Source organism: Diorhabda carinulata, chromosome 4 (genome assembly GCF_026250575.1).
Source record: "Diorhabda carinulata isolate Delta chromosome 4, icDioCari1.1, whole genome shotgun sequence".
NCBI classification, from domain to species: Eukaryota; Metazoa; Arthropoda; class Insecta; order Coleoptera; family Chrysomelidae; genus Diorhabda; species Diorhabda carinulata.
Window position 1 is genome coordinate 24,901,759 of NC_079463.1, and position 22,919 is coordinate 24,924,677.

Consider the following 22,919-nt stretch of genomic DNA (forward strand, 5'->3'; position numbering starts at 1 on the left):
CGCTAAAAAAATTTTTAACGAGTTAGCTCTTGAGGGGTTTAGTGGTGTAGTGATTAGAGGGGGTGACTAGTTTTAAGGGATAGGGTACATACATTGTGAATTAGACATGATCCTGGAGGTGAGCTATGTGCACAAGACTGTGGATCACAAGTTAGAAATAGGAGATGTGGCTATTGATTACCAGCCTGGTTATATAAAATATGTTAATTTTGATATTTTGTATATTTAATTAATAAGTGTAGAAAATCCTTTTATGTAATTTCCTTAGCGCCGCTTTTTCTTTTATAGCTTCAATAGAATCAAGTCTTGTTCGTTTTAATGGAGATTTGACCTTAGGAAAGAGGTAGAAGTGGCATGGTGCACAATCCGGGCGAGTAATGAGGGTGGTCTAACCTGGGATATTGTACTTGGTTAGAAACCTTTGTTGACAGTGCGGAATTAGGTACTAGTTTAGCACACATTTTTCGAATGTTAAAATTTGCTTGACACATTCTTTGCAAATTCTTATAGATTCAGCAATCGCACGTATACATAGCTGACGGTCAGTTCGAACAAGATTACCGACTTTTTCTTCCGTGAAAGTGCGACCCGAACGTGAATCGTCCTCAAAATTTTCTTGAAAACGCTTAAACCACTTAAAAAACGTTACAGTGAAACTGCATCACAATTCGTTACTCTATTTCGTCGATCATTTTATGGCAACCACTGTAGACACCGCATTCGAAAGTGTAGGTTTCAGACTAATCAACTGACAGTCGTTGACGTTTGGCGCATGCGTACTTTTTCTCTAGCAGAGCTAGTCTCTTACCTAACAGCCACAACTAGTATGGTATAAATTTCATTATATTTACAAAATTTTTTCGAAAAGCTGAGAACCAATGGGTCATATATGGACAGTTGCTAAACTGCAGAAAAGAAATGAAATTATTTTTTTTTTTCTAAATAAAGCAACTGTAGATTATCACTTAATTGCTTTAAATCCACCGTTCATTGAACATTACTTAATAGCATTAAACGCGTACGTACCAAAAATTGTTCGAAAATATTACATTCAAAAAATTGATTTTGATTTCCTTAAGTCGGACCTGGGTTGATTTTAGCCCCAGTTCATACTAAGTGTAGAGATGGGAAAATCCCCTCCTTTTTTCAATTGATAATGGTAGAGATTGAAAAATCTCAACCAGTTCATTGTATTGAAAACAGATGGAAAACTTGTTCATTTTGTAAATGTAGGGATGGGAAAACTTATTCATTTTTAATTGTAGAGTCGGGAAGGAACCTGTTCATACATGTAGAGATGGGAAACTTGTTTATTTTATAAAATAGAGATGGGCAAATCTGTTCTTCAATAGTAGAATTTGAAAGAAACCTATTCGTTTATAAGTGTAGAGATGAACAAACTTGTTCATTTCTAAGTAGAAAATATTGTTCACTCTTCAAGTGTAGAGATGGAAAAACCTGCTCGTTTAGAAATTTGAAAAGAACAAAAAAACTTTCCAGTCTGTAACAGTAAAGTGAAAAACCTGTTCATTAATATATGAAGAAATAGAAAAACCTGTTCATTTTTTAATTGTACAGTTGTAAAGAAACCTGTTCATTGATAAGTATGAGGATTAAAAAACTTGTTCATTCTTTAAATTTAGAGATGGAGAAATCTGTTCATTTGAAAGTGTAGATCAAAAATCTGTTCAATCTGTAACGGTAAAGATGGAAAAACTTGTTCATTTTCCAAAACTGTGATTGGATTAACCCGATCATGATCTGATTATTTGGAAACTAACCCGAATCACGTTTATTGTTGTTATAAGTGTAGAGATGGAAATTTTGTTAATTTTGAATTATAGAGGTGGATTTAAGCACTGCCTGTTACTATAGAAAATTCTATGAAGATCGCAAAAGGAAAAAATAGATTTATGATATTGAAATAAATTTGTTTTAGGTTTACTTTCTTCTTAGATGTCAATTTAATATAAATATACATACAGATATATACACAAATTGTTTTTTCGGTTCATTCTACTATAATAAGCTAATCAGCTTTATATTACAAAGTTTTATCGCATTGTTAAAACTATTTACACTTTTGTAGTATACTATTCACAAATATTAATTACATCGTTCTTCATAAATTATATCTAGTGTATTCCTCCAACACTCAAGGGAGTGCATAGGGGGGAAGTAGATACAATTAACGCAACACAAATTTAATCCCAATACTTTAGGCCTTGAGTCATAAAATTATTGTCATATAAATGATCGAAATCCTCTTATTTGAGGTTTAAAAGTAGAGGGTTGTAGCGAAATTTGATAAAAACTTCAAAAATAGTTGTCGAAAAATCTTGCAAAAACAACAAAGTGATTGGAATTGAAAAAAAAAAGATTTAGAGAACAGTTTTCCTAATTAAAAAAAATAACAACTTCCGGATTTCATAAGCTAGGGTTTTAATGACCAAAACTTGAAATTTTTTCGATTTTTTATGTAGTTTAAAGATGATCCATTAAGCAAACATCATAATCAAGTCCGCAATAAATCAGAACCACCGGATTTAACACATGCTGTTATATATAAAGTTACTGGACTATACAGGAAAAAAAAAACAAGAGAGAGGAAGCTCAAACAAATAATGTACAGATTTTGCAGACTATTTAGAACCTAATTTTCGGGCTCTGACTTATTAGTTGTGGGATATAAAAGACATTAGCTATAATGAAGCTTGATATTAAGATATATTCCAATCATGTACGAGAATTCAGAGATAATAATATCTACACTAAGAAAAAGATAGTTAAGGGAACGAAGGATTTGCAAATATGAAGAATAAACAATATAAGTGTACAAAAAAACATAATTCAGCTAGAACATTCCACCACAAATAACATTCATTCAATAATTGAAATAGATCAATTGAAAGACAATAAACTTATGATATAGCTAAAGCGTTTGACAAATTATGATATCAATACCTGACAAATAAACCAAACAAACTATTTCCTGGATGAAATATTACACCAGGGAGTTAAAATAGAAAATTAGTACTTTGGACTAGATAATGTTATAGGGACAGTTGTACTATTAGTTTGTGAGTTATAGCCATAGACAAAGTAAAACTAGACTGCGCTTTCAATAAAATTTGTGTTCACATATTAGAAGACGAAACTATAAAGCTACCTCTGTCAAGTGTTCCTTTTATTTTCTTGTACAGTACTCTTTCCACTGTTATATATCACCAATCACCGCACAGTGGAACAAAGATAGCTCTACCTTTGACCAGTGGCTGTTTCTTTTTAAAATTGGCACAACTCTTCAATATAGCAATTATATATTACAGCAGTCTAGAATTACTATGTCTATGGTTATAGCATTTTAAGTGAAGCAATTTTTGTTAGTTTGAAAAAATTAATTAAGCATTAAATTTTGGCAAAAACTACTATTGAATAACAATACTTGACTTTATAACATTATTTGGACTTTGTTCTAGGAAAATCAATATTTGAATTTAAAACAAGGCGAAATTAGCATCGAAGTAGAAGGATGCAAAGAAAAGTTGATTGAAATAGCTGAAGCCATAAAGATATCAAAGAAACATATTAGACATAGATGAAACATGTTTCCATCATTAGACACCGGAGCCTAAACGCACAAGTCTGCAGTTTCACAGTAATGGATGTTTCGATGAAGGGGAATCCTGTGAATTTTTTTTTTATATAAAAAGGTGCCTTGGTAGCCAATTCCGAAGACTTGCACTTCTCCAAAGAAAGAAATCCAGATAAATTGCAGATACTATTCTAGTTGGGATTATGTTGGACAGTAATATCAGTAAAACAGGGTAAGGTCATCGACCTTTCTTCTATGCTCTAAGCTATCAAGTTTCCGGAAAACTCTGGATCGCCTATAAATCGAATTGCTCTCTTCTGTATTGAATCGACATCCTCATGGTCTCCAAATATAAATGAATTTGGGGCTTGTAAAGGATTAGAAGCTGTTGCGGAGTATATAGCTTTTTGAGCTTCAAGTTTTTGTAAAGCTGCTTTAGCTAATTCAGCTATGTAACTATGCCAGGACATATTACTCCCAACCTCAACACCCAGCAAGCGAATTTGTAATGATGGTACTATTTTATGTTCAAACAGGACCAAATCTGAGCCAAAGTACCAGTCTTCTTAGTAAAAACAACCACCTGGGTCTTTTCTGCTTTCAGCTCAGTCAGATTGCTCCCATTCTACCCCAGAATGTTTCCAAGATCGGTATTGATGGTGGCGATCTGTTCCTGCCTGCAGAGTTGGGTGACGACGACGTCGACGACACTATTGTACTATCGGCGGTGAAGCTATTTATCTGGTTTGCAGTTTTGCCAAGTAGATCGTTGAGAAAGAGAGTAGATGACAAGATGCATTCCTTGGGGAGCACCAGCTCAAATCTTTCTGAGGTGTTTAAATCAATAGAAACTTACATGGTTCGATCCACGAGAACACTACTAAGCCAGTCGATAAATGATTTGTTTAGAAGGTTAGCATGTCAAACCCCTTCAAAAGCGTTCGATATGTCAAGTGCGATTCTTCATATTTCTCTATAGCTTTGGTGACACACGCTAGGAAATCTCCGGTTGATTTATGTTTATGGTCACTTAGCAGACTCAAGATTTGTTGGTTAACGATTTTCTCCCTGACCTGAACAATGGCTAGGACTAAAACAATCTGACGAAGACTCGTATGAGAATTTTTTTTAAGTCACAGCTCACACACGTCATCTACTCACTCCCGATTTTTTTGTATCAAGTCCCGGAACACCTTGAATTATTATTATTAATGTAAAGATGGAAAGTGAAGATTCCGAGTTTGAAATACTGAAGAAATTATAGAAAACGCAAATGTTGCAGCATTAAATTTTTTTCCAGACAAATCCAAAGAAATCTATCTAAAGGAATATAACACTTTTATGAAATAGAGGAACCAGAATAATATTATTTTGAAGAAAAGTCTAAAAGATTCAGTCCTCTAAACTATTTTAAACTAAAAGCAACTTAAATTATATATGATAATGTAGATTTATGTAAAGATGCCAAATTAATGACATTTCTGAAACGAAAATCAGTCGGGTACAAACCTTAAAAAAATCTAATATGTTCTTAAGAAAGGATATAAAAAAGTTTTTATTTAATGATCCAGATGACAAATATTTATTAACTGGAGGTTACCGAAGAGAAGAGAAAGAAAATAGATGACATTGAAAATAAGGGCGAGTTTCTACTCATCATGATTCCAGAAGGTGGTTTTTTGGGGGCTGTATTTTTTTTGGTTTAGGGGTTGAACCCGATCAAATTTCCAAACTCCTACTCATAGAGCTCATATGCTACTCAAAAGTGATGTATGCCAAATGAATGAAGTTTTTTCAAGCATTAAATACTGAACCTATACCTATCTTACTAGGTAGTAACTTTTTCTTTGGAATTTTTACAAAAATATGGCAATTACAGTTGTATTCATTAAATGACTATATGACTTAGATTTTTTTTGAGATCATTATCCTCCCAATTTAATATTTATAACACTAGCAGCTGTTCATTAAATAAATTTTGAAAATTTTAAAAATTTGACCAAGGCTGTACCAAGAGAACACCTTTGCCAAATTTCAAGATAATATGTGATGACAAGATACAAACCCCATGTTAAATTGATACGGAATGACACACACGTAACATCGAACATCAGGATTGATTTTTTTGGGTTGCGTTAATTGTACATTGGAAATATTTTTTAAAACCAATTATTTATTGTATAGTATATTAAGAGAAATAAATAAACAAAACCTTAAAAAGACTTTTTTGGTTAACAAATTCTAAGTTGCAACTGTTTTCTTTAATATCCATACCTTTTTGGACAAATTCAATGGTCTACTAAAACGTGAATAAAAGAAAAATCATTAAAATTCATTTGGTATTTAATATTCACACTATCAGCTTTACGTATAATTAATCGTACTTGATCAAAGTCGCAACATAAATAAATATTGCTTCCCAAAATATCACAAAAAAATAGGCTCATCGACGCACATAAGAGCACGTTCACTAAGTCCGGCTTATAATGAACTATAATACCAAAACTCCCAACAAAAGAAGAAAAAAATCGTACACAATACTCCATTCATACTTAAAACTGACGTCATGATAAAATACTATCCAAATCTAGTGAAGGAGTTTGCTGCAAGTTTAATATAGAATCGATGGCGGATTGTACTTGTTCGTCGATACTATTATTTTCTGGTTCGTTGTCTTCATGCGATGAGAAACTACAATTCTGAGCACTATCGTATGTAGACGAACCACTGGATGCTTTCGATTGCTGGTGATATATCGTACTTGGCGCACTATTACCGATACTATTTACACCGCACAAATTAACGTCTGTACTTTTTTTATGATGCTTATCGACGCGAAATCGCTTCAACGTTTCCAACCTGGAATCGGTGCTAGCAGAACGTTTCGGATGGTTGTGCTGGGATAATTTAGTCTCAATATGTTGCGGTAAACACCCCAATTCGCGTTGAATGCACGCCCATTCATCGTAGTCTTCAGACGACGGTTCCGATGACGAAACTGCAGCATTTTGCGTTGAAGTAGATAGTGATGTGTGTGTTGTTGATTGAGAAGGAGGAGGCGGCGGTTGAGGTGGTGGCGGCGGTAATGATTGAGGCATTTCTTGTTCAGAATTAGAAGGAATGTTGAGTAGTTCATTCTCGTAATCCTGTCGTAGCTTCATTAGGGATTGTTGCTCGTCGGTTAAAAACATACGATCCAACATCATCATCTCAGATGTTTGAACTTGGCGCTGTAAAATAACAATCATTAAAACATATTCGAAACAGTTTGGAAATGAATCAAATTTTACGTTTCTCCAATTAAAAACCAAATATTTCAATAATCTATTTATTTGTAATTAATTTGATACCAATCTGAATGTCATCAATCGTGGAAAAAGCTCTTTTGGTGTGAACGCCACTTTAAACAAAACAGTTTGCTTATCAAAAAGGCAAATCAACTACATCACTTAGTTGAAGACATAGAAAAGATTAATGACAGCAAATATATTGCTCTAGTAGCCTTCATTGACATAGAGCGCTCTTGACAAAAATTTCTATTTTCAAATGTTACACTAACGACAGAAGTAAAAGAAGACATCTCCACTATTACTACAAGGAGTCCCTAAGTACTATAACCTTAAGTGTGGTTCTTGGTAGTGGACAAAATTATGATCTGCTAGTAGTAGTAAGGGGCGGGTATGAAGCATAATAAAATAAAGAGCAACTCTTAATCAACTGCGAGAAGACAAGGGAATTTAAGCATAATATGGGTATACCAAATAGTCATCAAGCCCCTTAGTATCTCAGAAAAAACTGAACCTGTTCGGATATCACAGGTGCTATATTGACATGCCCAATTACAACCTTAGAGACACTGCTAAAGGAGCCTTCTCTTAACTTTATAGTAAAAAGAGGGATTTATCAGGCTAATCTAGAGAAAAATCAAAGTCATGGAATTTGGCAAGTCACCTGAGGATTCTAGAATCAGTAAATATAGAAAGCCATAACAAACCAACGAACCAAATGCATAGTATGATTGACATTAGGTAAAGCATTTACTATTTTCAGGCAGAATTTTTAGCAATAAGCATATTTGCTTAGGGGTGTGAGAACAGAAACATTTACATTCTCTCCTATAGCCAAACGGCTTTGAGAGCCCCGAAAGCCGTTGAAAGCAGGTCTAATCTAGCATGAGAGTGTAAACAAGCTCTAAAAGCTCTAGATAACAGAAACGATGTAACCTTAAGGTGGTTAACAGGGAATGAGGAAGCAGATAGCGTTGTTAAAAGAGGGGCAACGATCCCATATTCGGGGACCAGAGCCTTACTATAGTCTTAAGAGATTCCACATCAACAACGAACTAAATAGATGGCTAAAGTCTTACAGATTAAGATTCACAATCATATCATTTTAACAGTCTCAATGAATTTCTCGAACCACCAAAAAAAAACATCTGGTAGTCGGTCTTTTGACAAGTCACTGCAGATTCTAACAGCAAAAGATCCACTCCGAATGTTTTTTCCATTTAAGTAGGTTTAGATACCTCGAAAGAGCAATGGAAGTGGAACAAAGAACCTCCAGAAAAATGGTCTCCTTTGGGAGAAGTATTTTAGATCCAGAGTTAACGGACACAATGTCTTTCAAAGTAAAGGTGCAAAGCAGATTGAAAGGTAAAACGACTTCCCAAACAATCTTCAATGTATTCGTTGAAATAATGTTAAAAGTATCACCAATTAACTATTTTTCTAAATAATTTGTTACAACAACGATAACATCATGCCATTTTCATTCTTTAATGATGGTGATGTTTTATGCTAAAAACATGGACTTTGGTGCAGCAGTGCTTAAAAATACAAAACTGTCTTCGTGTGTACTAATAATTTGACACTGAATAATAACTTTCAGTTGGGCCAACCTAGAAAGAAAAATGAGATATGTTTATATTGGAATATCAAAATAAAACAAATATATAAGATATATAAAGTCTTGATATTTTACAATATTTTTTAACGTCCCATTTAAAATTATTGCCCATAAATTGTCCTCATCTGGTAGGGTATTATTTTATAATTGCATTCTTAGATGTTTGTGAGGGCTAATTTGGGTAAAGACACATACGAGATCTTTTTCCCTAAATAGTGTCTTAGGAAATATTTTTTTAAAAATTTTACTGAAATATTTAAAATTTTACAATAACTACTAAAGTATTAAATCTCATTACTAAAACCAAATGAATGAATAGTTTGAACGAAGACGGCGAGAAAGATATACTGTGTGTTTCCATACATTTCCATACACGTACAAAGATTTGAGGTGTATTTCTTATGGTGTCACACTCTATTTGAACACAATTCTTCAAATTGTTGATATCAACTATGATTGACGTGTAAACTAAGAATTTAAGGTAACCCCATAATCAAAAATCACAAGGATTTAACTCTGGAGATAGAGGATGGCCCCAAAATTGGCCCAAATCCAATGACTTGGATATGTTGCATCTAAATGTTTCCAAGCAGTCCGACTGAAGTGTACTGGAGCACCCTCCTGCATGAATTAATGATATTAAGTGCGATGGGCACGAAAATAACAGAATTTCAAGTTTCTAGCTTTACTGAAATTTAAGGAAAAAAAAATAAAAACCTTTTAAGGGTAATATTTTTGAAAGGGTGCGGTAAGGAAATTTAGTTATATATATTAATTTTATACGAACAATCACCACCCTTAGAAATACCCTATATAATTAATGAACTCTAACATATGTGCCGACACAAAAGAAGTTATATCCTCGTTTCTTGTTTTGGCTTCCTAAAATTAAATTGGAATTGCAGGACCGTTGGTTATATTTATAATAAACATAATATTCAGTACTACCACTACATTAACAACTAGTTTATCTTAGTTCTCTGAAGATGAAACGCGCATCAGACAGTGGAATTATATAGTGGTAGTAATGAATCGTGTGATCAGTATTCACTAGAACTATGTGATACTCCTCCCCAAAGAATCTACACTACTTGGTGTCCTGAAAGAAGGCCATCAAAGTCGTGTAGCTTCTTTATTAGTTATTTCCAAATAGTTTCCAGATTAAGCCTTCAAAGTGATCACTTCAGTGGATTTAAAAATGTATCTCAAAATGTTATCACAAGCTGAAAAGAAACAATCTTCATATTCCCTCGATAAGCTCCTATTAATTTTTTTCTGTTTTTAAAGTTCAAATTAACAACCGTTTTTGATTGGTAAAATACACAAACTGATCCAAGCATTAAAAATTTAAATGAAATACCAAGATTCGCGAAATACCTACCATACTTTCTTTCATTAATAAATATTTGTACTTGTCTTCCATTCTAGAAAATTTACTAATTAAATGTTGGGCAGTTAATTCAAAAATTTCATCTGCCTTATCAAGGTCCTTTTCCGATAAGACTGGTTGATCCAAGCAGTGGTATCGTATCAATCTTATACAAGCGTCTTTTTTATCTTTGAATGGTGTGTGAATGTCTGGTTTGGTAGCTCCGTTTTGGTCCATAGTCAACTGAGTTTCAATACTAGAATCAAAATAGAATTAATGTTTTCAAGATAAATATATCGAAGCACAAAGGATATCATCATCATTGATAAATTGAAATAAATCATAAAAAATAGAAACAATGTAATTTTTCAGGGAACAACAACCAACTTTTGACTTTGAACAAGCTATTGACATAGCTAATTTAGAAATGACATGGAAAATATAGCCATACTAGCATGATGGTGGTGAAAAAATCCAAACAGATATTAGGGTACAGTGTACACTGCGACCTAAAGGATAATGTCGTTGTTCTGGCAAAAGTCAATGAGTCTAATTTTCAGTAATTTCATACATTCATACATTCTCGATTTAAAATTAGCCGATCTACAGACTGACAAAACTCACATGTAGTTATATTTACATCTACAGCACTACATCTACAGCCACTCTACTGCAAAAGTGGACTTAGTGACTTCTGTCAGAACAACGACTATATATTGTGTCCTCTTCTCTGCTGTGATACTAGGGATCCCAGTTGTAACAGCTGATCTATTAATCCCACTCCACTTATAAATTTAAGAATGTGGGATAGCTGTAGCCAGAGGTCTTCGTTTCCTATGTCATACGCTCCAAGGTGTAGTACTCTGGAAGTAGTGTCTCACATTTGGAAAATCTTCATTATCTGTTAAATCTAGCGTCTTGAGATATCAATTGAGACTACAGTGTCCCGACAGGACTACTGTTAGTATTCATAGGTTGTTCTTACTCAGGCTGATACATTCAGCAGATCTTCTCTGGTTATAGTTTAAACAGAAGAGTTTTTAACTGTACCAGTCCCAGTATCCTATCTAAGTTCTTTTTCTATTGTTCTATGGTTGATGCCTCTGAAGGGTCCATGTCCTATGAAGGGTTTGACTGCTCTTTAGCGAGTCTGTCAGCTATTTCGTAGGGTAACTATTTATCTTGTCTAACTTGTCCAATCATTCCCAAACTAATTTGGATTCTATGATATTGGAGCTTAGAGCTCCAATAACTGCTTGGTTATTGGACAGGAACAGATAATCTTATTAGAGTAGTTTATCATAAATTGATCAAAACCATCAACCAAAGAAAGACTAATTTCACTAAATCTCTTATGCTCGCGTTGAGCTATAGTGAGGTGAAAGGAAAGGGAATGGATCTGATTATGAACCAGGAGAGAACCGAGTTCATGATTATATATATTTGTAGAGATTTAGAGAAAAAAATTGAAACTTAAAATACCTTGTAGACTTCGGTAATAAGTGTGAAGAGCTAGTACTGCACTTGCTGTAGTACCTAGTTTATTTTCTATCTATCTACTTTTTACTGTACTCTCTATTGTCCTGCAACCGATTCCAGAAAAGAGATCAGGTCCTAGAAAGGATTTATTCCCTCCTACTTCATACAAGTCTATCTGGTATTTCATTTTTTTTCACTCCAGTGTATCCCGGAACCCATTGGAGGGTTGTTTCTTTCCGCTAACTCTTTTAATATGTCCAGGTATTCCCAAACCACCTTGGATCTTATGACATTGGGACTTAGAGCTCTAATGGTCACTTGGATTTTAGACTGCCTGTGATAATTCATTCCCTAAGTTTTTACAGTGTTTAGTTGTGGGGTAATTAGATTTCTATTTACAGTCTTTCTTCTGTACCATTGGGTACCATTCGATGGCGTTTTTCATTTCTAATGTAGTGTTTTGAACCCTTCTATAGCTTGTTTTGGGGAAAATTTTCTCTCAAATTAAAACTATAAAATGGTACGAAAACTATTCCTAAGTAAAGACAGGACCTAGTTCTAACGAAGAAGAAACATTATTTATTAAATAGTACTTACATATTGGCTTTTTTATGCATCAACTGTTGCCTTTGAATCTGCTGTTGCTGCATAGAAATTTGTTGTATTGGTTGTGGACAATTGAACCTCTGGTTGACAATATGATTGTAATGTAGATGATTTGGCGCATTACCGGATACTTGATGACTTGAAACGACATTATGGGTGGTACTTTGATGTATCCCAGATGAACAATGAGACGTAGGTAGATGATTCTGAGTAACCGTATCATTTGAATTGCTAATAGTTCCATGCTGCGGTTGATGTTGCTGTTGATGGGTTGTTATATTAGGATGACTCGAAATAGGGGGATGTGACGAAATCGAATGTAGAGAAGATAACGATATGGCAGGGATTTGATGTGAGGATACTGAATGAGATATATGAGTAAAATGAGATGTTGTTTGATGGATATTTTGAGGTAACGGAGACGGTAGATGATGAATCGTTTGAGTAGCTGTCGTTTCACTACATGGAACTGAAACGGATATTCTTGCTGCCGAATGTGCTGGTGTAGTAATTGGCTGAAAAATAAAATATCGTTTTAAATCTAAGTAAGTATATGTTTAAGGAAGCATTGATATAAGTTACTCACAAAAAAATTGAGGTAATTGAAAATTTCTTCGTAATAATGATTCCATTTGTAAAAATTCATTTTATTATCTAATTAGTATTTATTTAATAAAAAAAACTGTCATTATTCAATTTAATAAAATGTTTATAAATATAATATCAAAAATTGATAAGAACAATGTTATCACATCATTTGATCTGATAAACAACAGTTTAGGTCATCGACATTATTAAAGTAATTTTAGATAATGTTAAACACAAATCAAGATTTGATTTTTCCTATAAAAAAAACCAAATCCCTCCAAAGAGTAAATTGGGTTAGGTAAGGTCAGGTTATTTATTTTTATTCTATAGGTGATTAGATTATTTTCGTACCACTACATTTTGCCTTTCTTTAGATTAAATTTTTTTGATCTAATTGAGCAATCTAACAAATTTTCAAAATGACTGATACCCATTTAAAAATGGGCGAAGTGGAGAAAACAAATACTTGTGCCGTAAGTTTCTGTTTGGTTTGTCAAGTTATTTGTTACATTTTAGATCTTATTAGACCAAAATGGCTTCTTGAAAAGTTGCTAGTTGATGAAGAACGAAATTTCCTCCCAAAAACATGGTTTTGTTGGGCTTAGTTTAGGTAAGCGATAAATATAATCTGAAAAGGAAATATATTGGAAAAAAAGGAGGTTCAAAGCAAGGAGGCCCACTAACAACAGTGATCTTCAACGTTTTATTAGAGATTATCCTGAGAAGTAGTGGTATCCGAACTTAGGGGATGATTTACAACAGCTTATAAGTAAGAAGCTAGAGAAAATGTTTCTTCTCTTTGAAAATAAAGCAAAAGAATATGGACTACACATAAATGAACGAAAGACCAAATATATGGATGTGGGAAGGGAATTGAATAACTTTAACCAATTAAAATACAAAGCAAAACACCTGGAAGTAACAGTGACAAACGAAGAAGATGGAACCAGAGAAGTTGACAAAAGATTGGGGACAGAGGACGAAAAGTTTGGAGCCCTAGGAGGACTATTAAAATCAAAACAAATCTCAAAAGCTGCCAAGTTGCATATTTACAAGACAGTTATACAATCAACGGTGCTGTCTGGCAGCAAATGTTTGACCATGAACAAAAAAGAAGAAAACAAAATAAACATATGGGAGCGAATGGTACTAGGATGGATTTTCGGACGACTATAGGAGCAAAACTAGTGGAGGTAAAGAATGAGCGCTGAGATCAAACCAGTTTATGATCCAGATGAGATGGGAAAGGTGATCAGAGCAAAAATACTCCGTTCGCCAGAATGGACGGAATAGTTAGGCGAAAAGATCTTTATTAAGGGGAGAAGGAACGAAAAGGAAAAGAGGGCGTCCACGAAAAAAATTGATAAAAGCATGAAGAGAATATTTACAAAGAATAGAAATAGAGAACTGCCATGCAGCAACCAAGAACAAAAAATAAATTAAGGAAAGCAGTAGAGCGATTGCATCCTGTTGAGCTATATATTGAATTACATCTGCTATGAACAGCGTTTGTATCCCGGTTATCGTTTTGAGTCGGCGAACAGCAGATAGTGAGAGCTCCCCTGCTGAAAATAGAGATTTTGTAACAAATTCTAGAACCAAGGTGGAGCAGCTTGGTTGCTGGTGATCTTCATCCGGTCAAAAATGAAAGTGAGAGATTAAGAACCTAAAAAAATTGGTTAGGTGTTGACAATTTTTTATTTTCGATCAATTTCAAAACCAAATCTAGACCATTTGGGCATCCTTAGAACCAGTTACTGGGTTATGCACACTTATTTACTTCAATTAAAATGCTGGGATCGGTTTACAGCCCGGGAAAGACGAACGTGAGAGGTTCTGAAGTTTATGGATTTTTGACTTATTTCATCATGCCCCCTTTTCAATTTTTGCAAAAGTGACAGGTGGCGGCTATCGATAAGAAAATAGGGATATCAATAGAATAAATTTTCAACCTTTTTATTGGGGTTCAATGGACGTTTCCATTATTCCATTAATTTAAATAAATAATTAATTGAAAAAAAGTTGGCAACAAATCCATAGGGAAAAGTAAGATTAATTTTTATGAAATTCCTCAGAAAAGAAATTTCATAATAAAATTTAAATTATGTATTATTATGATCTTAATATACAAATAAGTTTTAAAAATTTCGAAAATTTTCATTTTATGAACCAGAAATCACTAAAAATTCACCCATGGCTGCTTTCTCCATGATTAAAAAATTGTTTTTTGTGATTTTGTTTTTTAACCAGTCAGTCGTGACTAATCACCAGTTTGGTGAATTTCTTTCTTCATGGGACGTATAGTTTCTGCGGCGTATGTAATAAATCTATTATATTTTCAGTACACTCTGATTCATCTCTTTTGATCTGTCATTTCATTTACTATGGTGCATAGCTACATGAAGCTCTCTATTTTTTTAAACTGCACTCTTCTATTTTTATTTTACTTTTTGTGCCTTTAATGTATTTGGTCTTTTGTTCGCTTATTTTCAATCTTTTTTCGGTTCTCTTCTCATCCTATCGTTTCTTCTAGAACTTTTCATTTCTTGCCATTAATGCTATGTCATCTGTTCATGTCACTAACAACACAACTAATTTGGAATTTCTGAAACCGTTGGTGATATTCATACTGAATACACTGTTTACACTACCACTACACCAACACTCACAATTACACTGTCTGATGCGTTTTGATAACCAAATGTGTGTTCAGTACTAACAGCACAGGTGTTTGTGCAAGGGTCCTTTTGATTGCAGCCTCTTTTATTGTTCTTTAGAGAGCTATATGGTACATCTTCCTGCCTCTCCCCCGTTTCCAATTCTATCTTCTCTGCCAAAACTTCTATGACCAGTATTTTCCATTTTGATATTTCCATTGTTATGTTTAATACGTTTTGTTGACAATTCCGTGTCTTTCAGTCTTACATCCATTTTATTAGATTTCTTCTGTTTATACTATCAAATACTTTTTTAAAATAGATAAATAGTACGTGTAGCTAGCACTATGTCATGTATTATATCATCCATCTTAAACAAAATAAAATTAATTTAAACTGCGCTATTGATAATTTCTTATTACACAACTATGAATACCAATAAAAGCAAGATAAAAACACTTAAAGGGAAAGAAGGAAACTTATCAGATTTATCAAAGGAAAAAGTTGTGTCAAAGCTTCTAATTTAGTTAGAAAAGAGTGGAAGGGAATCATTTCCAAACTATGGGCCAAAAGGCCTGCGTGAAGCACCTATATAGACATACATAAAAGTTAATATTTTTGGAAATCTAGTATCAACTGAACTTACTTGATATCGTGTAGTTGTTGGTGTTTCGACGGTTGTATTCCTCGATGTATTTTGACTATTATTTAAAGCAGGTCCAAAATTGAGAGCTTCAATTGATTCACTTTTGACTGGAGTAGGTGGCGATGGATTCAATGCGGACGGGTTCATGATGGTCAATTGATTATTGTGATAATGTACCTAAATAAAACATAAAAAATCACTATCTCTAATCAAGAATACCAATAACGTTGTGCTTAAAAATTGTTTTTCATAAATTAGTCTGAATGAAACATTAGTCATAAATATTCTTAAAGAGCCAGTAGAACTTTCCGGAAGGTATCCGCCTGGTCATCATTCGAAAATTATGGTTCATTTGATGTCACAAAACATCAATCCCTCAAACAAGAAAGAGAGAATAGAGTATCGGAAACTGTGATGATATACACTATATCGCATCGAAAATTAGGGTAATAGATGAAGATTAATTAATAATTCTGTTACGTTTACTTTTTCCTTTTTCACTAATGTTTTAATTGCTTCTACTACTTCTTCATCACCAAATAAATCAATGAGTCTCTATCTCTGTTATATTTTTTCTTACTATGATGAAAATAACCATAATAAATACTTATGAAGGAAATGGATGATCAAAGCAAAACAAGAGGCAAGACGATAGGCTTATTGATTGGAAAGGAAATAAAGTGGAATTAAATAGAATAGAAAAAAGGGGAATTTAGCAAAGATAACAGTAAAGAATGGGAGAGTACAAATAACTCGTGAAGAAATAGAAAACAATAAGATTATTATTAGTCTTTATTGGAATAATAAATACTGTTGAGGAAAATGGATGACCAAGGCCAAACATTGGGTAAAACGAGAGTAGGATGATTGATTGGAAAGGAAATAAAATTAAAAGAAACGAAGAATAGAAAAAAAGAGGAAAGTAGCAAAGATAACAACAAATAGAAGACTGGAAATAAATCGTGAGGAAATAGGGATCGATAAGATTGATATTAGTTTCGATTGTTAAAGGATAGGGAAGACCAAAGCAAAACAAAAGGCAAAATAATAAGAGGAAAATTGAATGGAAACATATCGCACATGAAAATTTTCATCATCAAAATAAATCAAGGAGTCTCTATCTTTGTTTATATTCTTTCTTACTGTGACAAAAGGAACCAAATAATGAGTTTATGAAGCCTATAAACCGAGAAATTCTTGTATCTCAGACAAACTTAAACTGAAATGTATACAGTTAGAGTAGATTAAACACTGTTGCTTATGTCTTAGTAAAAAAAATCCCAATGGGTAGATGTTTTTATATTTAATAGTGGAATAACCATTTTCAAACTGACCTTATCCATAGGTAACAATTTTCCAGATGCCAAAATTTTCTGTTGTTCAGTGAATAACATTTTCAAGGTATTCTGTAGTTCCACATCTCCTGGTGTTAACCTTGCAGACAACGATTGTATCTGATGTTGGATATTTTTCAGTTGCTGTTGTTTCTGCGGTGTTAGTTGAATTGTTGTTATCCTCTGATGAGGCTGAGACGTCGGAGCTGTAGCACTTGTGCTATTGGGAACGTTACTCATATTGGATTCTTCAAGAATTTGGACTAGAATTTTATCTACGTCAGGATTTGCATCGACGCCTTAAAAAAGTCGTATATACAAAATTTTTAAAAATTTTTTTAGAAATTCAACAAACTTACCATTCGAATCTTGTGATATAATGGTAGGTGCCACTTTCTGTTGTTTAGGAATCTGTGATACAGCGGGCGTAGCAAGAGATTTCGATCTATCAGGAATTGTCTTAGGTTGTACCTGTATGGAAGGTTGGACCAAAGCGTGGGGTTGAACTGGCTTAGTTTGTTGCAGCGGTTGAGGCTGAACGTGGTTTTGAGGTAGAGTTTGTTTAGGTGGTGGTGCGTTTAAGGCACTATCTACAGATTTATTCACATTTTCCTTGATTGGATCCGAATTATTGCTTGCTTTTACCTAATATCAACACAAAAAAGAATCGATAACTCTAAATTATAAATGAGTCGATATAAATTATTACAGTTACGGTTTACGGCTAAGGACTATAATACAAAATTCAAAGAGTTACGTTAATAACTTACTTCAAATATTTCGAAATTTTGTGAGAAAGACTTTCACAGTTAATCTAAATAAAATATAATTGTGAATAAGTGCATGGATTATTAACATGAATGAAGGTTAGAAATATTTGATGGAGGCCTATGTCAAGTAGTGGATGTTTCTTCAAGCTGGTTGATGGTGAATGCCTTTAATAACAAAAAAAATAACCCCCAAGACCAAGATGAAAGTCATTTGCAACAATATATAGAACAATCTTAAATAAAGGGAAAAAACGTAGAAGAATCTGAGAAAAGTATTTGGATATATATATATTTTGGAAATACTTCCAAAATAGAATATAGGATGTTTGGGACAATTTTTAAAGGAAATCCAAAACAAAGGAAAACAATAAAGGAAAAAATTATACAGAATAAACAAAAAAGAAGCTTAAACCAAACTATGGAACAAGAAACAGGACGATAGAAGGATTATTAATTGGAAAGAAAACAAAATTAAAAGAAACAAAGAGTAGAGAAAAGATCAAAGTAGCAAAGACGAAAACAAAGAATAGGAGAGTGTTAAAGGAAATGGATGTCCAAAGATAAACATGGGGTAAGATGAGAGTAGAAAAGATAAGTGAAAAGAAAAAGAGTGGAAAGTAGCACAGATAAAAATAATGAAAAAGAGGAAAAACAGGAATAAATTGGATTATTATGAATCTGTTTGGAATAATAATTAATTATAAAGGAAATAGAAGAAAATAGCAAAGCATAGGGCAAGACGACAAGAGGAAAATTGTGTGAAAAGGAAAATAGCAAAGATAACAACAAAAGATGGAGGAATAACTAATGAGGAAAAAGAGATTTATAAGATTATTTGTCTTTGTTGAGAAAACAAATACTGATGAAGGAAAGGGAAGACCAAAGCAAAACAAGAGGCAAGCCACATTGAAACATTGAGTGGAAAGGAAACCAAGTAGAATGAACCTAGGATAATGACAAATAATGTGAAAGAGTGGTAAGGATTTATAAGAAAATAAAGAACAAGACGATAGCTGGAGAAATGTCTGGAAAGAAACAAGTGAAACAAAGCAAAGATCATATTTTAGATTAGCAAAGAATAGAATAAAAAACTTGTGTTGTTGAAATGATTAGTCTTCATAACTATTGATAGTATTTGTTACAAGACACCATAAGATATATATGTGGACTTACCGGTTCGTTTTCAGTTTCATGCAAAATATTTTTGATGCTTTGAATTTTGTTCACCTTCTTGGTAGTTTTCGATTTTGGTGATATTTTTTTATCAAGTTGATCTTTATTAGGACGTTGCATAAAAATAGTTTGTCCGTTAACAGTTAGCTGACCATTCCTCTTCAATTGCTCCAATTGATCAGGAGTTAAATTTACAACATATGAAGCTGGTTGTGGCGCATTATTATTTTGATTCTGTTGATTTTCTCTCAAATTTTGTTGTTGGTGTTGTTGTTGCTGCTGTTGACTTTGTTGTTGATTGCTGATGTGATGTTGTATCGGTTGAACTGTTTGTACTGGCGGTTGGGACTTTTGGAAAGGTTGTACCTTCAACACTGGTTGATTCTGGGGATGCGAGTGATTCGTATGGAAATTTTGTGCTGGCTGTTGGAGAGTTTGTTGAGGTATGCTTTGAATATTCTGCTGTAAGCTCTGAACGTTTTGTTGAACGCTGCGTACGTTTTGTTGTACGCTTTGAATATTTTGTTGCACACTTTGAACGTTCTGTTGAAGATTTTGTAAATTTTGTTGCATACTCTGAACATTTTGTACGCTCTGAACGGTTTGAGAATGTACATTTTGTGTTGGTACATTTGAATGTTGTACTGTGTGATTCTGTTGTTGCAACAAACTCTGTAATTGGCCTTGTATTTGTGACTGTAAGCTGTGTACTTGTGATTGGGATATTGAATGAAGAGGTTGAGCTTGAGAATGGATGCTTTGTATAGGTTGTGGTTGTACTATTTGCATAGGCTGTTGCAAAGCATTCACTGTTTGATGTTGAATTGTCTGTTGGACAGTCTGTTGTTGTATTTGAGGTTGCAACGATTGTATTGTGTGCTGTACAGTTTGCGGTTGGACAGTTTGCTGTTGAACAGTTTGTATTGTTTGACTTTGCACAGTTTGTTGTTGTATAGTTTGTACTGATTGTTGTTGAATTGTTTGGACAGTTTGCTGTACAGTTTGTTGATCCATCGATGGTTGTAACACTAATCCACCCAACAAACTTTGTAAGATAATTTGAGACTGTAGGTCAGTATTGATAGTAGGATCATGTTGAAGTATCAATCTTCCATCATCTCCCATTGTTAATTTGAAACCACCACTTCTTTGAAGCATTAGGCCGTTGTTTATAGTAAAATTTGGAGTTATGAATGAGTTAAATGGAATACTTGCTTGCGCTGTAGCTGCCTGTGAACTACTATTAGAGATCATGCCACTCTGAAAATTTTGATTTAAGACCTACAAAAAAAAATATTTCAATAAATTATTAAATATTTGTCTTGTTTATTACAAAATTATCAAAATGAACAATCTTTTGTAATAATGGAATCAACTATAAATCCAATATTCATACTTTTTTTTTAATAAAAAATTTTTTTTCGAGGATAATTTACAATCATAAGTGACATTCACATGAATTGTGAAACAATAAAAAAATACTAGACGTAAAATTGTATGATATAGAGTAATTTTGAAAAATGGTAACTTACCTGAACAACTGGTGTTGTTGCATTAATTGTAGGTTGTGCCATGGCAGAAATTTGTATGTTCTGTATATTCTTTTTAGTATCGGTATGAACAAAATTCGTTTGAGCCTGAACTGTACTGTGAACTGTATGTTGGGGCTATAAAACAAGAAGAATATCTATATTAATCACAATACAGCGTTAAAAAAACTTGAATTCCACCAAGTATTTGTCAAGCAGATATTTATCCAATAGAAAAATGTATCCAGTTTTATTTGTAAAGATATTTTATTAAACGGGAGATTAACATCTTATCTGATAGCCAAGCAGACAGAGCTCTGAGCTCTAATGGGTTAGTGGACAGACTGGATTAGAGGTAAATGAAATATAATATAGACAGACTCGGATCATGTTCTGGCTATAACTAAATTGAATCAGGAAGTGTCCAAAAACCAGAAATTAATCAGGAATGGAAACAAATAGCATCGTCACTGATAGAAAACACGTAAGAATGTCTAGGACAGGCGAAAAGAAGCATAGGAAAGGATCTGTTTGATGAAGAAGATGAAGCAAGAAAACAGGCAAAAGGAGAATGTCAAAAAAAGAAAATACACGGAGGAGAAACTGGAAGCAATAGAAGAAAAGTATGTGAATAAAAAAATCTTTACCAGAGAGCGGTAAAGCACTGTAGAGATAATGGGGTGCCCAATACTTGCGATTAAAAAGGTGGGCTGATAATCTACTGAAAGACAACAGAGAAAACTTTGATATCATAGAACAAGCAGCAGAGCAAGATGGAAAGGAAAGAAGAACAACCTTCAGATACAGACAAAAATAATAAAAGTGGAAGAGAAAATGGTATCACAGCGGAGATATTAAAAATAGACGGACGAGAGCTGTATAAAAGGATCTGTAAACTGACAAGACAAATTGGGCAAGAAGAGTGGTTACCAGATAATTGGAACAGCGCTGTATTATGGCATATCTATAAGAAAGTGACAAGAATTGTTATGAGCACTACTGGATGTGACCTACAGAGTTATAAGAAACAAACTGGGAACAATTCATAACCAAGAAGTTATCAAGATTAAAATCTGGAACTACATCTACTGTTCATAGATTATAAACAAGCTTACGATCCAATAGAAAGGACAAAGTTGTATGAGGCTTTAGAGTTTTCAAGGAAAAGGACAGTTAAAGCAGAGGGGCCCCTTATCCACTTTATTTTTTAACCTCACATTTAATGTAATCATAAGGAAAGCGCAAATACAGATACAAGGTTTAATCTATCAACAGAAGCATGCAATTTTGGTATATGCAGATGATATTGTGTTACTAGCCAGATCCCAGGGGAAATTGGAAAAAGTCTCTAGTAGATTGGAAAAGGAATAGTCTCAGGGTGAATAGCGAAAAACTAAACTCATGAAAATTCAACGGTAAAAGAAGAATCAGGGGGAAAACAGATCTTTCAGGACTGAAGACGAGAAATATCATTTTGAAAAAGTTGAGTCGACTATCTAAGAATAGGGATGATAATACAAAAGAGCCAGAAAATCAGATAGCAAAGGGTAGTACAATAATGGGGTCCTCAAATAATATAGCAAAAGCAAAAATAACAAAGATAAGATTGTTTAAAACAATGATTAAGCCGACTGTAATGTATAGGTAAGTCCTGGGTACTAACCCAGAAAGGTACTGAAAAAACAGAAGTGTGGGTACGAAAAGTACTTGGGGGTATGAAAATGAACAATGAGTGATGGAGAAGAACAAATGCCAAGCTGAAAGAAATACATAACGATTCTAATATAACACAAGTAGTAATGTGTACAGAATTAATCCAAACAAAACTACCAAGAGAGCACAAATGGAAGGAGAAGGAATTAGAGGCAAGCCGAAAAAGAAATGGATAGGAGGGGTAACATCAGATTTGAGAAAGCGCAAATAACTGAGCGGAGAGAAAGAAAAGAGGACAGAAACGGATGGAGAGTTTGAAAGACATATTTTGTAATTTTTTTAGTTTTCAAGGGCTGAAGTGCTGTAATATATACGTACATACAGACACAAAGTGCTAAAATAGGGGCGAATAAACCCTTCATAGGACCTGAACCATTTTTGGAATCAGCTACGGATAAATAGAGAAAAGGAAAGTAGCTGGGAAACTATAACCAAAATCTATGTACGAACAATCTACAAATACTAATAGGAGTCTTATTGAAGCCTTTACCCCTGAGTAGTAACCTGAAGTCACTAAAGTTAGCAAAGAATGTAACGTATGAAATAGAAGATGAA

At 33.6% G+C, this 22,919-nt stretch overlaps 1 protein-coding gene and 1 long non-coding RNA gene across 3 annotated transcripts in view; one reads left to right on the plus strand and one right to left on the minus strand.

Annotated features, from left to right (window-relative positions):
- On the plus strand, window positions 1-5,840 carry LOC130892547 (uncharacterized). The gene is made up of 2 exons (XR_009059057.1): window positions 1-442; window positions 511-5,840. It is a non-coding gene; the product is annotated as an uncharacterized LOC130892547 (long non-coding RNA).
- The window catches only part of LOC130892545 (alpha-protein kinase 1-like), a 24,856-nt gene continuing 6,592 nt past the window's right edge, over window positions 4,656-22,919 (minus strand). For both annotated transcript variants that reach the window (XM_057798003.1, XM_057798002.1), the window contains exons 5-12: window positions 20,655-20,789; window positions 19,123-20,403; window positions 17,539-17,824; window positions 17,180-17,478; window positions 15,846-16,022; window positions 11,946-12,469; window positions 9,882-10,125; window positions 4,656-6,825 (exon numbers count right to left, since the gene is read on the minus strand). In XM_057798003.1, the coding sequence (XP_057653986.1) occupies window positions 6,160-6,825; window positions 9,882-10,125; window positions 11,946-12,469; window positions 15,846-16,022; window positions 17,180-17,478; window positions 17,539-17,824; window positions 19,123-20,403; window positions 20,655-20,789 (3,612 nt within the window). In that variant the 3' untranslated portion in view covers window positions 4,656-6,159. The remainder of the gene's footprint in view (window positions 6,826-9,881; window positions 10,126-11,945; window positions 12,470-15,845; window positions 16,023-17,179; window positions 17,479-17,538; window positions 17,825-19,122; window positions 20,404-20,654; window positions 20,790-22,919) is intronic.